Here is a 21,569-nt window from a genome sequence, read left to right on the forward strand (position 1 = left end):
GGCGTCCCGCCAATTGTGTTCAGTGATCCTTACCAAACACAACAACATTGTTGTGTTTGGGTGGGGGTTTGGAGATGTCACTCTTGCCTTCAAAACTTGAGAGCCCTGCATTCACTTGCATCATATTCCCCTCACTCTGCTTTATTTGTCTTGCTTATTTCTCCATACTACCCCCACTCTCCTACTCTATTAACTGCCTCATCTTTTATAACACCCAGGGAGCACACTAGGACCCCCTGGTGGCGAAAAAGAAATCAACACCTACTAAAAATTTGTACAGGTCATGGCACTGTTGCAAAATAACATTACCTAATGAGACCTTATTGTAAAGTGATACCTATTGTTCTTTGTAATGTTGTTGCACTTTAATCTGTTTTTAAACAAATTTTACTTTATACATATTTGATAAAAGCTTCAGCAATTATCGCAACATGAAAATTTGATACCATCACATGCCTATAAATAAGTAAATCTGTCTCTTCCTGTAACAGTAATTTCTCAATCTCTTATCCATCTACTGCATACATCAGACAAGAGGTATGTGTGTTTGGTGACAGACTGAGGTTTTGCCCACAGGCTTTCTCTCACGTCTTTTGAAAAACTGGTTTCTCTTGTTTTCGCGGAGAGGAGTTTCAGAGCCAGTTCAGAGGAGGAACAAGAAGCATACAAATGACCTAGTTTTTCACGGTAAGTAAATACTGCTTCATAAAATACTGACCTATCTCTGATTCTAGACCTTCAACATCAGACAATATTAAAACATTGTGAATCACAATAGTTTTTGTGTTCATGAATAAATCTCAAAGGCAATACTTTAATCTTTTCAAAGTAATTACCAGCAGCGGACCGTGGGGAAGTGGGCGTGTCTGTACTTCTATTTACTTTTGTTTTATACAAAATATTCAATCAACTATCACAAACCTTGCACCATTTGAAAGCTAAAACACTCAAGATGCATGTTCTGAACTTGTTTTTGCAATAAATACACCAGAGAGGAAAGGGTTAAATGAAATGCTGAAGCACTAGCCATGTAAACATTAGCATAATAACCGCAAAACTCATATTTCATCTCCTTTCGCTCAGATCAGATCGGACAAAACCAATAAACAGCAGCATACATGTCAGTGTAAGGGTCCACTCTTCAAAATCCATCCCACTTTTTAATCCAAAACAACGAAAAAATTGGGGAAAAAACAAAAAATCCTTCTTTGTTGGCATGAGCTTTTTGAGTTAGAGTAATCAATCATGCCCATTTTCAATGAAATATCGATTCTAATCAGTATTCTGACTAGCCTAGAAATGTAGACGCACCCTAGCAGCAGCAGATGTCATTTGCAGTCAGGGTCGTCTAGCAACTCTCCGATGGCCTGAGAGCTGGAAAAACCAAACTCTAGTCAGGCCAATCACATCGTGTATAGAGTCGGTGGGCGGGCTTAACAATGACGGCAGAGTTGCCTCGGTTCTGCGTGATACTCGTAAACACAGAAGCTGGCGAACAGCGGCCTATCCAATCAGCTTTGGCTGCGACTCTGGACCAAGGGCGACCACTTTCTTGACCATAAAAATATATATATTTATTTTATTAATACAGAAATAATTATAACAAACAAAATTTGATCAACACAAAAAAGTACAATATATAACAGAAGTTAATTTCCCCCTCAAAAGATGTGTAACGCCACACCAGCAGAGGGAGCCCTCACCTGAGTACTGACAATGTGCCACTCCCTCTGCTTCTACTATCATTTCAGTTTTAGTAGGGAGGTTAAGCCCAAAAAATAGACCTTTGACTTCAAGTCATGATGCAAAGGTCGCCTTTGGTATGGAAGTACCTTAGGGCCATCTTAGGTATCCTAAGACACAAGTGAGATCACACTTTGTATCAGAAATAAACAGTTTTCTTTTCAAAAATGGCCGCCAATGCGCCGAAAATACTCTAGAGCCCATATCTTTGCTTCTGTTATCGCTATAAATGACAGATTTGGTGTCAAAGTGTACATTTTTGGGGCCAGGGAATCCAATAAAATTGGTTTCAAGTTTAAAAAAACAAAGATTTTCCCCATACCGTGACAATTTGGGGTAAATATGCACTTTTCACATAAATATTCTGTCATCAGAGTTAGTTTTGTATTTAAGCAGTGCAGCTTCTTCTGTACATTACATTTGTCCTAAGTAGCATGAGATTGACCAGTCAGGAGTAGCCAATAGCAAATCAGCTCCTGCAACAACACATCCCATCTGCACCAGGAGCGGCTGTTGAAGGTCAGAGGTCACAGGTTTACACTCTGAGGTTCGTATGACTTTCTCATTAAATAGAAACATGTTTTTAATGTTAGATAACTGATTACTAGCTAGCTAGTAACTAGTTAGCTTCATCATAAGTGTATTAATTGTTATTGAAGCAAGCACATTGCCTACTAGTCCAGGCGTTTCAGGAAACAAGGCTGAACAAATTGCAACAGAATCAAACTCAACTGATTTAGTTTCCTCAAATTGTCCTGAGTAAGGAAAAAAAGCCCGGAAGAATCCCATCAGGAGAAAGTTCAGAAAAAGACCCAAATATATCCTGTTCATTATTATTCTCACATGAATAGGGTAAAAAATGTAACCTTCAGATATCACCATGAAAATCACTGAGTTGATTACTTACATCAAGACAAACAAAAAACGTATTACAAGTTTGTTTTCAATTGTTTGTTAACATGGACAAACGGTGCATAATCTAATTACAGATGTGCTAATTTGCATAAATACCACAACAGATCTAAACATTGAGGTCCACTCAACTCTCACTGAACTGTCCCTCAGGTAAGAAACATGTCCTTTTGTTTTTCCTACATGGATTATTCATTAATAAAACATACCTGGTGATCAACTACAATTTATTGGGAACATCTGGATGTGTGTTGAGCTGTTGTACGACTATTTTTGGTGAAGCGATATCAAGTTTAGTATTAGCGAATAGTTTCATTAGATAGCTAACACAGCTAGCAGCAGCAAATAACTGTTAGCTGAAGATATGGACACATGGACTGTTGCAGGGACGGACTGGGGCTAAAAAACAGCCCTGGACTTTCTCCCAAATAGGCCCATCATCCGGCCATTCGCCCTTAGCCGTGCGCAACAGACACTAGCCAGGATGTACTATGCCACAATACTGTCAGACTATCAGACAAGGTATTCACAACAAGTAACATCTCAAAACCAATGATGATAATAAACTTTGATTTATATTAAGGGTGTGAAATGATGAAAATGGCTAGGCCCTATTAATTTTATCTGTGAAGCTTTCACAAACAACCACCACATTGTGCCAATTCCAAAGACAAGGAAAAACTGCACTCTGATGGAAGACAGACAGAAAGTGCAAGCTAGGATTTTTTGGTTAAACAAAAGTTGTCAATTATTTAGCCCCCTTCCTTGTATGTTAGCACGTTTAGAGTGGTAGCAATGCATGCCTGATGTTTTCCCGTTTAATTCAATACCTTAGTCTTCATTCTAGCAGAAAATGTGAGCTCATCACTACAACCTCTCTTATACAACAAAGTGAATGAAAGAAATGAAAACCAATGCAATACGATGATGAATCTCCAAAAGATGACACCTACAGACTGTTTTTAAATGGGGTTGGATACATATTTTTTGCTTTTAAACTGTGTGTGTGTGTGTGTGTGTGTGTGTGTGTGTGTGTGTGTGTGTGTGTGTGTGTGTGTGTGTGTGTGTGTGTGTGTGTGTGTGTGTGTGTGTGTGTGTGTGTGTGTGTGTGTGTGTGTGTGTGTGTGTGTGTTAGATGACAGTAGGTTACAGTTTGACAAGAGTTCAGTTTGACAAAAGCACAATGTTTTGTTTTATTACGAGTGTACACAAATATAAGCAAACACTTTGCAGTTTGAATGATGTCCTGTATGAACAAAATGACGGAGTATGTATTGTTTTTATGTTTCCACTGTTCGATCGCGGCATCGCGCCCGCACCTCTCCCCCACACACACACACACACACACACACACACACACACACACACACACACACACACACACACACACACACATTAATTTTCGCGCAAGTTTTATTTATTTTTATATTGTGTATTCTCCATGTAAATTCATGCACCGAGCAGTGACGCCCGTGCCGATTCGGTTAAAACGAATACACATTCCACCCCATGCACACCCATGTTGATAGCTAGCTGACTATGCAATTCACTAAGATAGGGATAAAGGCAGCCTATTATAATGTGTCCTGCTACTACTGGCATTTACCAGGACCTCTTGCTGGTGTGAAGTTAACTCTGTCTGTCCCTCCTCATCATGACCAGGCTGTGGAAGCTCAGGCTCAGCTTCCACTTGCTGGTCCTCTACAGTCTCAGTGTGGCTAAGTGATGTAGTGTGCTGGCAGTTGCACTGCAACCAAAAAGCCAGTAGTCTCGACTCGAGAGACTTGGAAACTTTTTCCCCATCCACCTTTCTCCTTACGTTTTCTGCTAGCCATAGACTTTTTTTTTTTTTTGCCGACGGCCGGGCGACGGCCCTCAGTTGGACGGCCGTTCTGGACTTTTCCAGAACGCACAGATTACCAATCCGTCCCTGGACTGTTGTAGTCTTTACTGTAGGCTGTGCAATTCACGTCATTCATCTCAAGTACAGGATAATGTACAGCGAGAGGCTGATATAGCGAATAACAACCCCTTCAGGATTCAAGACCCCTCCATGACGGACCGAATCTCTGAATATTTTATGAACGCTGTACTCAATGTTTAGATCTGTTGTGGTATTTATGCAAATGAGCACATCTGTAATTAGATTATGCACCGTTTGTCCATGTTAACAAATTTTTTTTTAAAAACTTGTAATACGTTTTTTGTTTGTCTTGATGTAAGTAATCAACTCATGGTGATATCTAAAGGTTACATTTTTACCCTATTCATGTGAGAAAAAGAATGAACAGGCGTAGGAATAGGATATATTTGGGTCTTTTTCTGAACTTACAAAATGTGATCTCACTTGTGTCTTAAGATAAATGTATTTCTATTAGGGATGCACCGAATATTCGGCCACCGAAAATTTTCGGCCGAAATTGCGCCAAAAGTGGGGCAGACTTTTTGGGAAAGACTTTTATCACCGAAACAACATGGCCGAAATGTTGTGATGACGCAAACAGAAACCGCGACCTGCATGTGCTTGTCTGAAGCAGCATGTCTGCGGTGTGGACGTATTTCAGTATATCTGAGAAACACCCACGTCTGCTCCATGCACAAGCGCTGACAGCGAGAGCTCAGAGCTGTTCATGTTCTCGACGAGAAGAGGACCAGACTTCACTGTGAAACCGAACGCAATCTTTAACAGTGGGCATGTTTTAAGCGCGGAACACACTTCAATCTGGCGGCAGCGCGCGCGCGTGAACGCGATCATCTGTGAGCGCGATCGATCATCTCTTCCTAAAGAATAAACATGAATGAACATCTAAGGTGTGTTGAGGATACATTACAACTTACTGTCATGTATCATATGTGGTGTAATCGCTCAGTCAGTGTTTCAACGGCAGAAAGACCTCAATATAACTGCTGTAAACTAAACAGTCATGTAGCATCACATTTACCTCAGGCACCTCAGTGTCCACAGCTGTTAGTTCACTAGAGAAATCAACTCTTTCACTAAATATATGACCTATATTAGCCGTTATATTCATTATATTCTACTTAACCTGTTAATGATATCTTGATTATTTAATGTATGTTTAAATAAAATGACAGACACTGTGTATAAATGATTATATTTCAACAACGAATTGGATAAAAAACTATTTTATAATTAGATTTAGAAGTTATTGCAAAAACTGCCTTATGTGAAGTGTACATGTTTGTGTACGATGTTATTTGAGTGTTGATTATTAGACCTAAAAATACATAGCAACTGAATTTAGGCTAATAGTTTGGGCTCTGTTTTTAACCTTTAATATTAATGTGCAAGTAAGGGCTCCCTATATAGTTTAGAGCAATATATTCAATAAACTTTTAGTTATAATTTAATTCATTTAAGGACAGACTTTTTTTTCAGTTAACCAATAAAAATAAATAAAAAGCCATTTTGTAAAACTGCTGTACCGAACCGTCAGTTTTGTGTACCGCTACCCCCCTATTCTACAGTTAACATATGGGCTATGGCAGTCTTTGCTTTGATAAACTATTATGTTAAAGGCCTACAGAGAAAATAAATGTATCTTTAAGCAGTTGCACTTGTTCTGAATGCACTTTCTTGTAGTAGTCCTACAGAGAAAAATTTTAAATGCCCTAGACCTAAATGCACTTTGTTTTTATGAGAGAACATTTAATTTAAAAACCTTTCTGTAGGCCTGTACATTATTATTTAATGTACAAATGAGTGGGGTCAAGTTAAACATTTTAGTTTGAATTTTATTTTATACTGTGCATTGTTTCAATGTGCTAAATAAATATTGGCATAACTTGTAATTGATTTATTCTTTGAAACTTTAATATTAATGTATGCAATTGCAATGCCTTGATTTTAGTAAAGTTAGTACACAGTCATAGCCATAAATGCAATGGTACTAATATTTGGCATAATTTCTTTCGGTGTTTCGGCTTTCGGCTTTCGGCCTTGGTTTCCTCTTTTTCGGTTTTCGGTTTCGGCCAAGAATTTTCATTTCGGTGCATCCCTAATTTCTATGGCCCTAAGGTACTTCCATACCAAAGGGCCTTTGCATCAGGACTTGAAGTCAAAAGTCCCTTAACCTCCCTACTATTTGACAGTATTTAGGAAGAGACTGTGGCTGTGTTCGAAATCGCCCCCTATACCCTACATAGGGCACTATTTGAGGGAACAGCCATTTGTAGTGGTGTCCGAAACCATAGTGGACGTTTTTGAGTGCACTCATTCAATCCCACAATGCACCGCAATAACGAGTGTACAGCTAATGTAGTATGAGCAATGGCTGGAGAAGAGGCTCGTTCGATGCACCAGCGCTGCGCAGACCGCTGATCGCTCATAAGTACCGCGAGAGCGTTTCGAGCACTGTGAGAGTCGCGCGCTGAATGAATTACCGCTGTCCGATTCGCCCCGTGTACCCTCCCCATTACTTCACTAGTCCACTTAAAGGAGTGAATGAAAACGAGTGAGCGCATTCTGACACTGAAGGCGCCGGAGGGGATGCCGTTTGGTTTGAACTTTGCTTGTTTGTTAAAATAAAAATTGCTTACAGTGTGGTGATTGCTTTGTGTCACGCGCAGTGCTTATACCTGCACGAGTATTACCGCAGGGAACAGCTGTTGCATCACCACGTCGTGCTTTTACGAAATGTTATCCATTACGAAATATATTCCATTGTTCTTCAAATTATAAAACTGAGAGAACAACAAAATGAAGAGATGGTGGTCCAGTGGGTTAAACCATGGAGCTGATATGCAGAAGGTTGCTGGTTCGATCCCAGTGGTTACCACCAGTGTGTCCTTGAGCAAGGTACTTTACTCCATGTTGCTCCAGGGGGATTGTCCCTGTAATAAGGCACTGTAAGTTGCTTTAGATAAAAGCGTCTGCCAAATGCATAAATATAAATGTGAAGAACTTTTCATACAACAAGACGTCCTATTCTCTTACGCTATTCTCTTATGCTCTTACTCTATTCTCTCTTCTATTCTCTATTCTCTTGTAAGTCAACAAGCTTAAAGTTAACCCTATAGCGCTCTCTAGCCTACTTGTGTGGCACTAAACTTACTGGGAAATAATGTACAAGGAATAATAATAAAGTAACTCATAAGAATTCATTAAAAAAAAAAATAACTTTATTTTTATGTAAAAAAAGAAGAAGAAAAAAAATATAGTAGCCTATATTATTATATACCATATAGTAGGCTACTATATTTTTATTGCAAAAAAAACAAAAATGTGGGTGATCCTTTCACAGAAAATTTAATTAGATGCCATTCACATTAAGTACAAATATATCTCATTGTTCACTAAACGTCTGGATCGGAAAGGCATTTATTTTCAATAAAAATGAAGAAAATATTAGAAAAGTGGAAATAAAGCATCTAACAAATAAGTGTTTATCGGTTAGGGGTAGGTAAACAGATGCGTTGAATTAGATATAATTGGTCTCCAGAAACTGCAAAAGCGGCAGCCCTTCCGGCTCACTCAGTGTCCGAATTCACTCACTCGTTTTCATTCACTCCCTCAAGTGGACTATATCAGTGGACCAATGTAGGGAATAGTGATTGAGTGTAGAGGGGGCGATGTCTAACACAGCCTGTGTGTTTGCTCCTTGCGAAGTATTGCCAGTTCATCTGCCTTACCAACGTTTCCAGAGTTTCCTGACGGATTGCCTTGTGTACGATTCTGCCTGATTTCCTGACTCACGTTTGTTGGATCTTCCCCTTGAATTGGTAACCTGATTTGGACTGATAACTGTGTTTGTACCTTCTGCCTGCTTACTCTTCTCTGCCTCTTGGATCTCCCTTGGGTATGTTTGCTGATTGGACTGCTATTGTGGTTTTGGTCTTCTGCCTGGCCTAACGTTTCTGTTCCTAAGTCTTCCTGTTAATAAACTACCGCAAATGGATTCCAATGCCGCCTCAGCCTCTTTGTTACAGAATAATTCACCCCAACTGAATCCAGCGGAAGTTTCAAACCTGCAGGCAGCTTTCAACTATCAAAGTGAAGTGTTAAAGGGCTACCAGGACCAACTTGCTAAACTCCAGTCAGTCAACGAACACTTGACTCATTACATCCAGTCTCTTCCATCGCCCACACCAAAGACGGTAAGCTTTGCATTACCTGATAAACTTGATGGATCTTGTTGTGGAAATAATTCTATTCGAAAAATGAGGAGGAAGGAATACAAATCCAAACCTTTGAAAAGTCAAAGTATCAAACATGATTTTATTTCTTGCAAGAAATAGGCAGTTCACATACAGAGAATGTCTGTCATGAGAAGGGCAAAGTTAGCTCTCCTCAACATCGCTATATACCTCTCACACATCCTGGGTCGGTTACACCCAATCTTTGTTTGCCTTAAAAGGCATAACTTCTAACTAGACAAAACAATAACCCATGCCTGCAGAATTTCCTGTCTTTAAGCTACATCATTTTCACGCATCCAGTCTATTTCTAGTCTAATAGCCGCTACGCACATACTTGTCACACCTAGAGTACGATGTCATCTTGACCTCTTGCAACCCCCAGCTTCCTTGCAACTAAGAATTCTTAACACTTAGAACAGTATGTTTCCTGCATATACATATCCTTAATAATGATTATATGATTATATGATTGTATTTCTAAGTAAAATGAACACTTCTAATAGTAAAAAACACATCTAAGAGTCAAAAACTTATCGAAATGTAAAATTTCCTTCACAATCCACCCCATGTTCATTTTTAAAGAACATACACACAAAATTTGACATTTACTTCTCCATAATCATAGTAATTTACACCAAGTACATTTTTCCCATGGTTACTTCATTTCTTAGTCAAACACATGTTCGTTCTCGAGTATGTCCTCCTCAATCTCAATCTCCGGCACTGTGGCATCTGCCTCTGGTTCCCTACGCATCATTGTAACGTATTCCCCTGCAGTCATTCTAACCATCGTGGAAGACACTGCCCTAGCAGTGGTTGCAGAGATACAATTTATGATACATGGGATCATCAGAATCAAAATCAGAATCAAGCATCCTATCGGCATAATAGTACTTATCACCCATTTAATCCACCCCTGGAGACCAGAAAACCAAACATCCAAGGAAGATGACATTTCTGGTGGAGTGGCTACTGCTATTTTCATGTGCTCTATTATGTCAGTTACATTTTGATAGACGTCAGGCAATAATATGTTGTTGTGAAAAAGATATGAGTCCAGTCTCCCTATGTACTGTTGGTCTCAGGGCAGGACTAGTGGCTATAATTAGACAAGTTACTCCACTGCCCGCTCCGTTGTTAAGACTCCACAAAGTTTTTGGCACAGTTCTGACTATACCTAGAATAGCTGAATCGTCCTCGATCAGTGATTCGTCCTCTTTCCTTAGCTGATAGTGTTCGAATTGGGCACTTACAGGAAAACACGCCGCGCTTTTTAGTCTGTACCCTGTTCGGTGCTCGTAGGCTGTGTATGGAAGTCTTCTTCCGTTGCAGCTACCGCATGAGCTGATACCTGGGATTCTTCTTCCGTTGCAGCTACCGCAGGAGCTGGCACTTTCCGACAGTGCGTCCCATGAATCCACGGAGCCCTCTCCGCAACTTTCACCGCAGTGTGAGTTGTCAGCAACACTTGAAATGGCCCCTGCCACCTCTTTGCTCTCCAGTGTTTTCGCCTTAGATCCTTTATCAGCACGAAATCACCTGGCCTGATGCTGTGCAAAGGAGTCCCAGCTGGTTTCCCCAAATTTTACCTGCACACAGACCTTAGACAACAGAAAAGACATCTCTATGCAATAATTCACAATTCTATTGATGTAAGCTATTGTTTACCCCCTTTGGCTGTGTGTGGTCGCCCATGCAGCCATTAATCATAATCATCGAAAATATTTTTGGGGTAAACAAGGCTTGCCATCACTACTCATCCAGACGCCATTTTGCACAGTGCGGTCGCACTGTTCCCATCGCTGCTTTTCTCTGGCCCTGAGTTGAAAAACTGCATAGTCTATAAGGAAGGCAAAACATTTGTGTTAGTTTCAGATAATAAAAGACATTCTGGTTCCTTTGACTGCTGTGCTGCGGCTGCTGCTCTTACGGTTTCCTGTTGAAATAAACTCTGTTGTTAGTTTCGCTGCGCATTTACACATAGCTACATACTAGTAAAGTCTTAACTAGAAAGTTTCCCATAAACATATTGAAAATATCCAATAAAATGAAAGAAATCCATATTTCATCTCTGGAAGCCGGGCTAAGTCAGTAATCACTGTTACTGCACTTCCGTCATGTTAGGGGTGTGTGATACCTCCAAAATCCAAACATGCCAACTTTCTGCTATCAACCGTTTGACAACACACACACATCCCTAGGCCAGACCCACAGTCACTCCTCAGAGACTAAATACTTTAGAGAACATATTTGAAAAAAACAAAAAAAAACAATCAGTGGTTCTCTTGATTAATCAAAATCATAACAGACCTTTTTGGCATTCACTCAAACTCAAACTAAACGATACATAAAACATCCTTCAGTCTACATTCCTTGCTCACAGTTCAGATGACACATCTGCCCATGCAGGGCATAGTTCCAAAGCACAAATGTCTATCATGCACCGATTCTCTTTTGTGTGTCTACCACTTCGCTCTCTACCTCGATTTCATGCTACAATCTTATCTACATGCCCACAGTTTCTCACTGTGTTTTACATACTTATCAACCTTCCTTCAGTCAATCTTTTCAACAATTCTTCACAAACCACCCTATTTACTATTTCCAACAGACCCATTTTCACTCATCATAGCCCACATCATATTTAAACAATTAATGAACATAAACAATTTTAGATTTATGTTAAATACACTTCATCGAAATGACATAATTATCAATTCATATTACTTTCAATCAGCACGTTCGCTCATCTTTATCTCGTGACATCATACTTAATCATACTCAATACCCAATTCTTATCAAAAATCTTTTCAGTTCCTGTTATCAGTAAACCATTCAACATCAATTCATCAGGGCTCTTTTTCAAATTACCCTTTCCTGTCCATTTCCTGTCCATTAAAACTCTTTGGACGTAACTCTTTCCAATTGGCCCAAAATCTTAAACCTCTTAATTCATGTCATTTGGCAGTGACACTTATCATCTTACAAATTTTCATAATCTCCCATATCACTTTATAAAGTATTCAAATTTGTACTACAAGTCATCATCCATTTCTTTAAAGCCGTTTCAAAATGATTTTTCCACCAAAAAATCAATCTTTTTGGGTTATTTCTCTCTTGTTTTAACTTGTCACATTATTTGTCTCTCAAAAAGATTCACCATATGCTCATTATTGTTTCTTATCTCTACTGCTCTGCCGAAACCAAAATATTATATTTCTCTTATCCCAATCCCAGTCTCAGAAAGCCTTCTCTGCCTGCTCCTTCAGCCCTTAATACAGAAATAGAAGCTCATGCCTCCATTCAGAGGAAACATAAAATACAACTCTTTTGTTTCTTAGAAGTTCTCCTTGTGTTCACCCTCTGGCCTTTCATAAATACTAGGGAGTCTCTTGATATTTTAGATTATAGTGACTTTAGTTAATTTGTCTCCTTGTCTCTGCCGTCCAGTCTATAAAATTTACATTTGCCATTCTTAATCAATTGACATTATTTAAACTCCGACCCTCTGTTGAATTTATACAAGGGTGTTAAACCCATGATGGGCGACAATCTCTAATTATTCCCCTTTAACATATACACTAATCCATAGATTAATTCAAAACAACATCATAAAGGACAAAGTAGTCATAATTACCATTAACAGACTGAGCTGGATAGCAATCCATTTACAGCTCGTCCATGTTCTGGATTATCTTTTCACCAGATTCGCTCAGAATAATCAGCTTCTTTAGCGTTTGTCGTTTGACTTAACTAACCCATCTGTGATGATAAAAACACTCATTCCAGAGGTTAATTGCACACTACACTCAATCAGGACACATAAATATGAACTGCTCATTCTCAAAATGTGCTTTTACATGGTTTCTTAACCAGTTTCAAATCTGTTCATTACTAATATATTTTTAGAAAAATCAGTTGGGTTGTTTTGTTCTGATATCATTGTTTTTGGTTTGTCTCAGTCGCAGGCAGAGTACAATCCCTGGTTCCATTCAAGCAGTCTCTCTCTCCCTCTCTCATCCACATTATCTTTTCAGCAGTCTTCTAAGACTTTTACTATAATGTTAAATTCACTAACCCTTAATTCATCAATCCTTCACAAAGTTTAGAAATGTAACTGTTGAACTTTCAAATTAGAACATCTCCAATAAGTTATACTGTGAAATTGTTTCAAGTTATCTTTAGTTTAGATACCTCTGTTATCCAGAACTTCTCTTTAAACTTCAAAAGCCATCCTCTTAAAGCCATCACCATGTCTCCAAATTATCCTCTTCCATCTAATGACCTGCAGGATTAAGACTATGATAGAGACATTTTAGTTCAATATCATACAGCCTTACTGATACTAATACATTTTGTTCTGTTCCACAAAGTTATCAATCACAATCACAGTATGGTCTCAGCTGGCTCTTAAATGCCAATCATTGCTCTTTTCTTCAGGGTGTTTCCTGGCTCTCAATTTGTGCGGTATTTGGTGAGCGGTATAGAGGGGCCATTATTAGGGCAGGGGCTGCTGCGTCCAGTCTTGACCTTGGCCCCTACGAAACACAGTTCCCCCCCCAACAGAGATGCTGCTGGCCTCACAGACATCTGCCTCACCTCTCATACACACCTCACATAAAACCCCCTCCTCCTCTTTTTATTTTTTATTATTATTTTTTTTTTTGGTAGGGTCCAAGGTGACTTATCGTGATTTCCCTGGCTTGGGTTGCTATCCTGTCAGGCCGTAGGAAGTCTTACCCATCATCGGGAACAACCACATCGTGCTCAACCTCGTCATCGCTTTGAGATCTTTGACCCTAAACAGGATCCGATATTTTCTAGAGCCTTTCGGAAAGTGCATTCAAGAGTCACCAGAGCCATCTGGTCTGCTTTCAAATGAGTAAAAACATGGAGACAGGTTAATTATAACACAACTTAATCACTAAAATCCATCATACTTCTTCAAAGCTGCCCCATAGCAGTGCTTTAGATTATACTCAGTGAATTTAGCCAAAACACCTGTCCATTCAATTTAATGTTCTGCTACATCTGTGACCAAGGCCATCAGTTCTGTACATGGTGAAGGCTAAGAGCAGACAGAAGTTACTGGTCATATCATACATTCGTCAAACATTTCAGTTCATTAAAAGTCTGTATTTTTAAAACATGTCTTATTGCCCTCTTGATGGCACCTTTTTATTTCTTAACAAATAACTGTCTATTATGTTCACATGATGCCCTGTGCCCTTACTCATCAATATCTTCTATCATCTGTGGCACAGGCTCAGATATCAGCTTTGAGCTGGTCTGGGATGAGAGAGAGACTCTGAGGCCTTCAGGGTTGCTACACTGCATTTTCATAAACCTTTCACTCCTCACACTAGCTCAGCGTAAGATCTGGCTTTGTTTTCAAATAAATATAAGACATTTTCCTTTTAACTCTATCTTTAGACAGAAATCACATTTTCAAGTGATCATAACTTTATATTTGTCTTTTGCCCCCAAAATGAATTCAGAAACTATAATTTCCACTCAGATTGAGTCTCTGTTACTCAAGTTAGGCCACGTGGTGGCCGGATTGAGATTACAAATTGTTTATTTCAGCTCAGCACAGGCTTATCTTTTGAAACCAAAACATCAACTTCTAGGGTTTTCAACATTTTAACACCTATAGTTATTTCAACAACCCAATATTCAGTCAAATCATCATTATCAGAGTTTTGCAAAAGTGAGAAGAGCAAGAACATATTTATGATATATTTTTCATTTAAAACTCGGTTAATCAGGATTTATATATCTTGTATATCTTTTAAAACATGTTTTATCATCTTTAACTTTAATTTTAACCTCATATTAAAATTATCTCAAATCCTTCCTTCAAAAATAATCATTAAAGACTTTATTAATCTTATTGTTATCTCATTTTCATAGACAGAGTGTAAACCTCTGTTACTTTCTTTTTACTTGGTTTCGTTTACAGAATTTAGTCTGGTGGCCTGATTTGCCACACTTTTTACACCTTATAGGTGTCCAGACACAATTACGTGCAAAATGGCCCTGCTGACCACAATTAAACACTCTCATCTTTATCTTATGGAGCAACGTTCAGCAACCTGTGTGCTCCAAAAGTGGCAGTCTGTCTGAGAACAGAGCTTGCTCGGGGTCCAATAAAACAGACAATGGCTTGCAATTTATGGTGCTGTCTGCTTTTTTTTTTTTCCCAACATTATTTTTAGTTACTCAATTGTATATCTCCCTTCGGGTATGGCACCTCACCCATTTTATAAATTAATGAATACGCATTTCTTGTTCTCTCTTTGTTTGTAGCCAGTAAACTTCCAATTACAATAAAAACATTTCTGCCCATTATCTTCATCAGTCCAGCAAATTTCTTTGAAGTCAGGGTTTCAGAGCGGAGCTGCTTACAGCATTTGCTCTTGTTCATCTTAAAATCTTTATACCGACTAATCAAATCACCGATCATATTACTCAAAATGTTAGCCAAAATTTTGTCAAAGTTCATACTCACCGGTGATCTTTAAACAGCTCTGGCATTTTAATTTCTCAGTTTCATTTCTCCACAGTCAATGCCTCTCTGTCCTTCTTTTTGACGAAATGAGTCACCCAATTTATCTTAGTCTGAGTCAATTGTGACACACTTAACCCCCGTTAAACCCATATTGACTTATCAAAAACGGCACAAAAGCGTGATACCAAGTTCCCATTATTTTGTCCATAGCTTGATATGAGCTCTTAGAGAAATTAACCTGTTCCTCCTCCACGCTTTTCGAACTCTCATTACCCATTGTTTCTATTAACAGTATTTATATTTGCGTATTTGAATCCTTTCTCTCACGTGGTCACCACGTATTTTATTCACTGTGTTAATTCTTTCCCCCAGCGTGGCCACCACGCCTGCCTAAATTCGTCAATTTAGGACTTTCAAAAATGCCCACATCCGTCGATGTTAGGTCTTTTTCCCAAACAAGTGCCTTACTCAATGTTTGAAAGTTACTGTCAGGCTTATTTCAAACTGCACCTTGTTTGGACGCTCGAGAAATTTCTAGCTTATTCTCGCAACTTCTGGCCCTTTTGGGAAAACAATTAACACTTGGCATTTGAGAAACTCTTATTCTCAAACCCTGTTTGGAAACTTACTTTCAGGCTTATTCCAAACTCCTGACCCTTTTAGCAGAAATATTCAATACGCAAATATTTACTTAACTTCTTATTTACCACGTAAATAATTTTCTCTCACCGTCTTTTGATGACCTCGTGAGTTCAATTCTGGGAGTGCGTTCTCCTCCGCTCGTCGTGATGAGTAGGACAATTCTCTCTCCTTTAAATTGAGGATATTGAGCCGCAGAGTTTGATCTCTCGGGATGATCAGTCAATTGCCCTCTCAATCACGCCGATCGGTTGGTTCACTGCATCCCATCGTCCTCGTCGCCATTTGTTGTGGAAATAATTCTATTCGAAAAATGAGGAGGAAGGAATACAAATCCAAACCTTTGAAAAGTCAAAGTATCAAACATGATTTTATTTCTTGCAAGAAATAGGCAGTTCACATACAGAGAATGGGCCCTATCTTGCACCCAGCGCAATTGACTTTGTACACCGACGCATGTGTCATTCCTATTTTGCACCCGCGCAAAGCTCGCTTTTCCCTCCACAGAAGCACGTCGCTAAACTAGTGAATGAACTTGCGCTACCTGGGCGGTTCAGCGCAAAAAAGGAGGCGTGTTCCGGCGCAAACAATCCCTGGTGCTATTTTGCTGTTCCATTAAACAATTGCGCCACTGACCAGAAAAAACCTAGTCTAAAGTCAGTGGCGCGTTGCGCGTTGTTCATTATGCTATTTTAAGGGCGCATGCTTGACCATAATGTATAGCGTGCACAACGCGCATACACTTTGCTCATGTAATCTACACAGATGCAACAGTTATTTTTGCAAATCATAAATTGTTACACTAAAAAAATATTAACACATGAGATGACGGAAATCATTGTGGTGTGCCACGAAGATGTGAAAAAATAGGCATAAATCTAGCTTACAAATGATTCAGGCTAATTGTAATAATTAAGGATAAGACCTGTTTGCCCAATAGTGGCAAGACATATGTATATAAGGACATCTGACAAATTGGTTTGTCCGTCAAGAACCAGGAAAAAAAATCGACTGAAAAACTGAAAAAACTGAAAGAAAAAAAAGACTGTGAAATCACCTTTACCATAATGTACAACATGACAACTTCACTTCTCTATTTTTCACTGCTCTTACAAGAACATCAGTCTCCTCGGCTGTGAACTGCTCCTGGCGTGCGCCTGGTAAATACGCCATAATAATAGCAATCCATAATGGAACTTGCGCACCTGCTTTTAAAGGGAATGTTGGATGACGCTCGGATTGGTTTATTCACGTTACGCCCAAACCACACCTATGAATAATGAAGCTACTTCAGACCAACCCATTTTAGATTTGCGCCGGGCGCAAGAGCCATTTATCCCGCCGGGAAAATAGCAACAGCGCCGAGACCCGCCCACAAAGTTACTTGCGCTTCGCGTTTTGACACTTGCGTTTCAGATCGTTAAAATAGGGCCCCATGTCTGTCATGAGAAGGGCAAAGTTAGCTCTCCTCAACATCGCTATATACCTCTCACACATCCTGGGTCGGTTACACCCAATCTTTGTTTGCCTTAAAAGGCATAGATTACAATAATTACAAATTACAATACCCGAAAAACCCACAATACATCATTTTACTAAAAAGAATAAAAAGAATAAAATCAAAACATTTACAAACACTATATAAAAAACCTCTACAGTTACCTCCCACACGGCCACCAACTCCAGACTAATGTCCACGATCAAACGAGAACGGCCGTGACCAACGGCTTGCAGACCCACGCTCTTTGCATCTGCAGTGCACTAAAACATAATACCCTATTTTAGTAAAACAAGGCTTTATGAATATGCATCCCATCGATTAATGTTAACTCATCCTACCTGCTCACAAGACCATGTCCGTGCGCACCCAGACACAGTGGTACTGCCGGACTGCACAACATTTGTGTCTACATTAAAAACACAATAATTGTTAATTAAACAATATTTATAAAAGTGACAAAACAAATAGAGGTTCACTTTAGCCTACCTGCTCACCCCGACCGCGCCTGCACAAAACCAAGAAGTTGGATAATGTCAGCGAATGCCTAGCCAATTCCTTGCCAACAAAGGTTTGATTGATGGACATAGTAACCAATCAAAAGGCATTATCTTGCGCAGTTTATGTAAACAGTATTTGTGAATACTATTTGTGCTTATGTTTTCATGACATCCGTGCGGGCCTGCCAGTAACGCAGACACCGCAGTGGAGCGCGCAGACTCTATGACTGACACTTCTTATCAACTAAATGAGTTAGTTGCTTTAGTTCTTCAGTAACTGTATATCCATTATAATTAGCAGTTTATTGCAGATTTGTTTGAATGAAAAAACACTCTTTACAATTACAAATGTTCTGAAATAAATGGCCTTTTTGAAAGGACACCTAGACAATTCTTGACATAAAAGCTCACAGAAGCTACATTTCTGAGAGTATCATCCTCAAATTTGAATCAAAACATGATCATGATCATTTTATATTTAGGTTATTTTCAGGCCCTTAACATTAAAGTCTCATAATTTTTTTCCTAAGTGAATTTCAATAAAAAAAGTGAGGCACTAACATGTATATTTGACCTGTTCCTATACTACTTCGAGTTAGTATGACTCTTGAGTAACAACATTTCAAGTGGCCAGTTTAAAATAAGACCTGATTTATGAATATAGACCATAGGGTTTAAGAGCTGCAGACATTTTTATTTGGGTATATCGTTTTCAGAAAAATCGGACTTTCTGTATCATCTTGTCCTGCAGAAGTGAATCTGTGAAGGATGATGGCGTCTGTGTCAGAGCATCTTCTGGCCGCTCTGGATGATCTAAACACAGATGAACGGAAGAGGTTTAAATGGTACTTAAAAGAGCGTAAGGACTTTACCATTTCTGATCTGGAGAATGCAGACTCTCCTGACACAGTGGATCTGATGACGAAGCGTTTTGGACAAAAAGAAGGAGCTGTGAAGATCATGGTGGAGATCCTAGGGAAGATGAACCGGATTGATCTGGCTGAGCAGCTGGAGAGCAAACACAAGCTAACAGGTTAAAGTTTAAATTAAATAGTTAAATGTGCTTTTTAATAAAGTAAAAGTGAAACTAAAGAATTAATTTTTTATAAATATATTTCAAATATGGATGAAACCCAGTTGAAGTTTTATTCTTTTGGTTTGTTAATATGTCTATAATATTATTTTCCAAAATTTCTAGGGATGCACCAAATCCAGATTTTTGGGGTTCGGCCGAATACCGAATCCACTGGTTAAGATTAGGCCTAATCCGAAAACGAATACCGAATATCGAATCCACTGGTTAAGATTGGGCCGAATCCGAAACCGAATACCGAAAATCGAATCCACTGGTTAAGATTGGGCCGAATCCGAAACCGAATACCGAATCCACTGGTTAAGATTAGGCCGAATCCAAAACCGAATACCGAATCCACTGGTTAAGATTGGGCCGAATCCGAAACCGAATACCGAATCCACTGGTTAAGATTAGGCCAAATCCGAAACCGAATACCGAATATCGAATCCACTGGTTAAGATTGGGCCGAATCCGAAACCGAATACTGAATACCGAATCCACTGGTTAAGATTGGGCCGAATCCGAAACCGAATACCGAATACCGAATCCACTGGTTAAGATTAGGCCGAATCCAAAACCGAATACCGAATACCGAATCCACTGGTTAAGATTGGGCCGAATCCGAAACCGAATACCGAATCCACTGGTTAAGATTGGGCCATATCCGAAACCGAATACCGAATCCACTGGTTAAGATTGGGCCGAATCCGAAACCGAATACCGAATCCACTGGTTAAGATTGGGCCAAATCCGAAACCGAATACCGAATACCGAATCCACTGGTTAAGATTGGGCCGAATCCGAAACCGAATACCGAATCCACTGGTTAAGATTAGGCCGAATCCGAAACTGAATACCGAATACCGAATCCACTGGTTAAGATTAGGCCGAATCCGAAACCGAATACCGAATACCGAATCCACTGGTTAAGATTTGGCCGAATCCGAATACCGAATCCTCTGGTTAAGATTAGGCCGAATCCGAATCCGAATACCGAATACCGAATACCGAATACCGAATCCACTGGTTAAGATTGGGCCGAATCCGAAACCGAATACCGAATCCACTGGTTAAGATTAGGCCGAATCCGAAACCGAATACCGAATCCACTGGTTAAGATTAGGCCGAATCAGAAACCGAATACCGAATACCGAATCCACTGGTTAAGATTAGGCCGAAACCGAATACCGAATCCACTGGTTAAGATTAGGCCGAATCCGAATCCGAATACCGAATACCGAATACCGAATCCACTGGTTAAGATTGGGCCGAATCCGAAACCAAATACCGAATCCACTGGTTAAGATTAGGCCGAATCCGAAACCGAATACCGAATACCGAATCCACTGGTTAAGATTAGGCCGATTCCGATTTATGTAAACAGTATTTGTGAATACTATTTGTGCTTATGTTTTCATGACATCCGTGCGGGCCTGCCAGTAACGCAGACACCGCAGTGGAGCGCGCAGACTCTATGACTGACACTTCTTATCAACTAAATGAGTTAGTTGCTTTAGTTCTTCAGTAACTGTATATCCATTATAATTAGCAGTTTATTGCAGATTTGTTTGAATGAACAACAACCTCTCAATGAACCTCTCCTTGAACTGTCACCTTATCGTGGTGGAGAGGTTTGAGTACCCGAATGATCCTGGGAGCTATGTTGTCTGGGGCTATATGCCCCTGGTAGGGTCTCCCAAGGCAAACAGGTCCTTGGTGACGGGCCAGACTAAGAACAGTTCACAAACCCTTATGACCACAATTACACCAAGGACAGTGACGTCGCCCGGCATGGCGCAGCCGGGGCCCCACCCTGGAGCCAGGCCCGGGGTTGGGGCTCGTATGCGAGCGCCTGGTGGCCGGGCCTCCCCCCATGGGGTCCGGCCGGGCTCAGCCCAAAGGAGCGACGTGGGGCCGCCCTCCTGTGGGCTCACCACCTGCAGGAGGGAGCGTAAGGGGCCGGTGCTTTGTGAATCGGGCAGCAGTCGAGGGCGAGGCCCCCGACGACCCGATCTCTGGACACGGAATCTGGCTTTAGGGACGTGGAATGTCACCTCGTTGGCGGGGAAGGAGCCTGAGCTTGTGCGGGAGGTCGAGAGGTACCGACTAGAGATAGTCGGGCTCACCTCCACGCACAGCTTGGGCTCTGGAACCACACTTCTCGAGAGAGGCTGGACTCTCTACCACTCTGGAGTTGCCCATGGTGAGAGGCGGAGGGCTGGAGTGGGTTTGCTTATAGCCCCCCAGCTCAGCCGCCATGTGTTGGAGTTCACCCCGGTGAACGAGAGGGTCGCTTCCCTGCGCCTTCGAGTCGGGGATAGGTCTCTCACTGTCGTTTGTGCCTACGGCCCAAATGGCAGTGCGGAGTACCCGGCCCTCTTGGAGTCTCTGGGAGGGGTGCTGGAAAGTGCTCCGACTGGAGACTCCGTCGTTCTACTGGGGGACTTCAACGCCCACGTGGGCAGTGACAGTGACACCTGGAGGGGCGTGATTGGGAGGAACGGCCCCCCTGATCTGAACCCGAGCGGTGTT

The 21,569-nt window shown here is 40.4% G+C and overlaps 1 protein-coding gene across 5 annotated transcripts in view; it reads left to right on the forward strand.

Moving 5' to 3' along the window:
• Positions 1-634: 634 nt before the first annotated feature.
• LOC307135990 (stonustoxin subunit alpha-like) overlaps positions 635-21,569 on the forward strand; it is a 52,059-nt gene continuing 31,124 nt past the window's right edge. Inside the window, exons 1-4 of one of the 5 annotated variants that reach the window (XM_079832732.1) lie at positions 635-687; positions 8,591-8,772; positions 10,189-10,264; positions 18,714-18,995. In XM_079832732.1, coding sequence (XP_079688858.1) covers positions 18,731-18,995 — 265 coding nt within the window. In that variant the 5' untranslated portion in view covers positions 635-687; positions 8,591-8,772; positions 10,189-10,264; positions 18,714-18,730. The remainder of the gene's footprint in view (positions 688-8,590; positions 8,773-10,188; positions 10,265-18,713; positions 18,996-21,569) is intronic. The other 4 variants (XM_079832735.1, XM_079832731.1, XM_079832733.1 and 1 more) reach the window with 4 other exon arrangements.

The sequence above is a fragment of the Gobio gobio genome, assembly GCF_949357685.1.
Source record: "Gobio gobio genome assembly, chromosome: 13".
NCBI lineage: Eukaryota > Metazoa > Chordata > Actinopteri > Cypriniformes > Gobionidae > Gobio > Gobio gobio.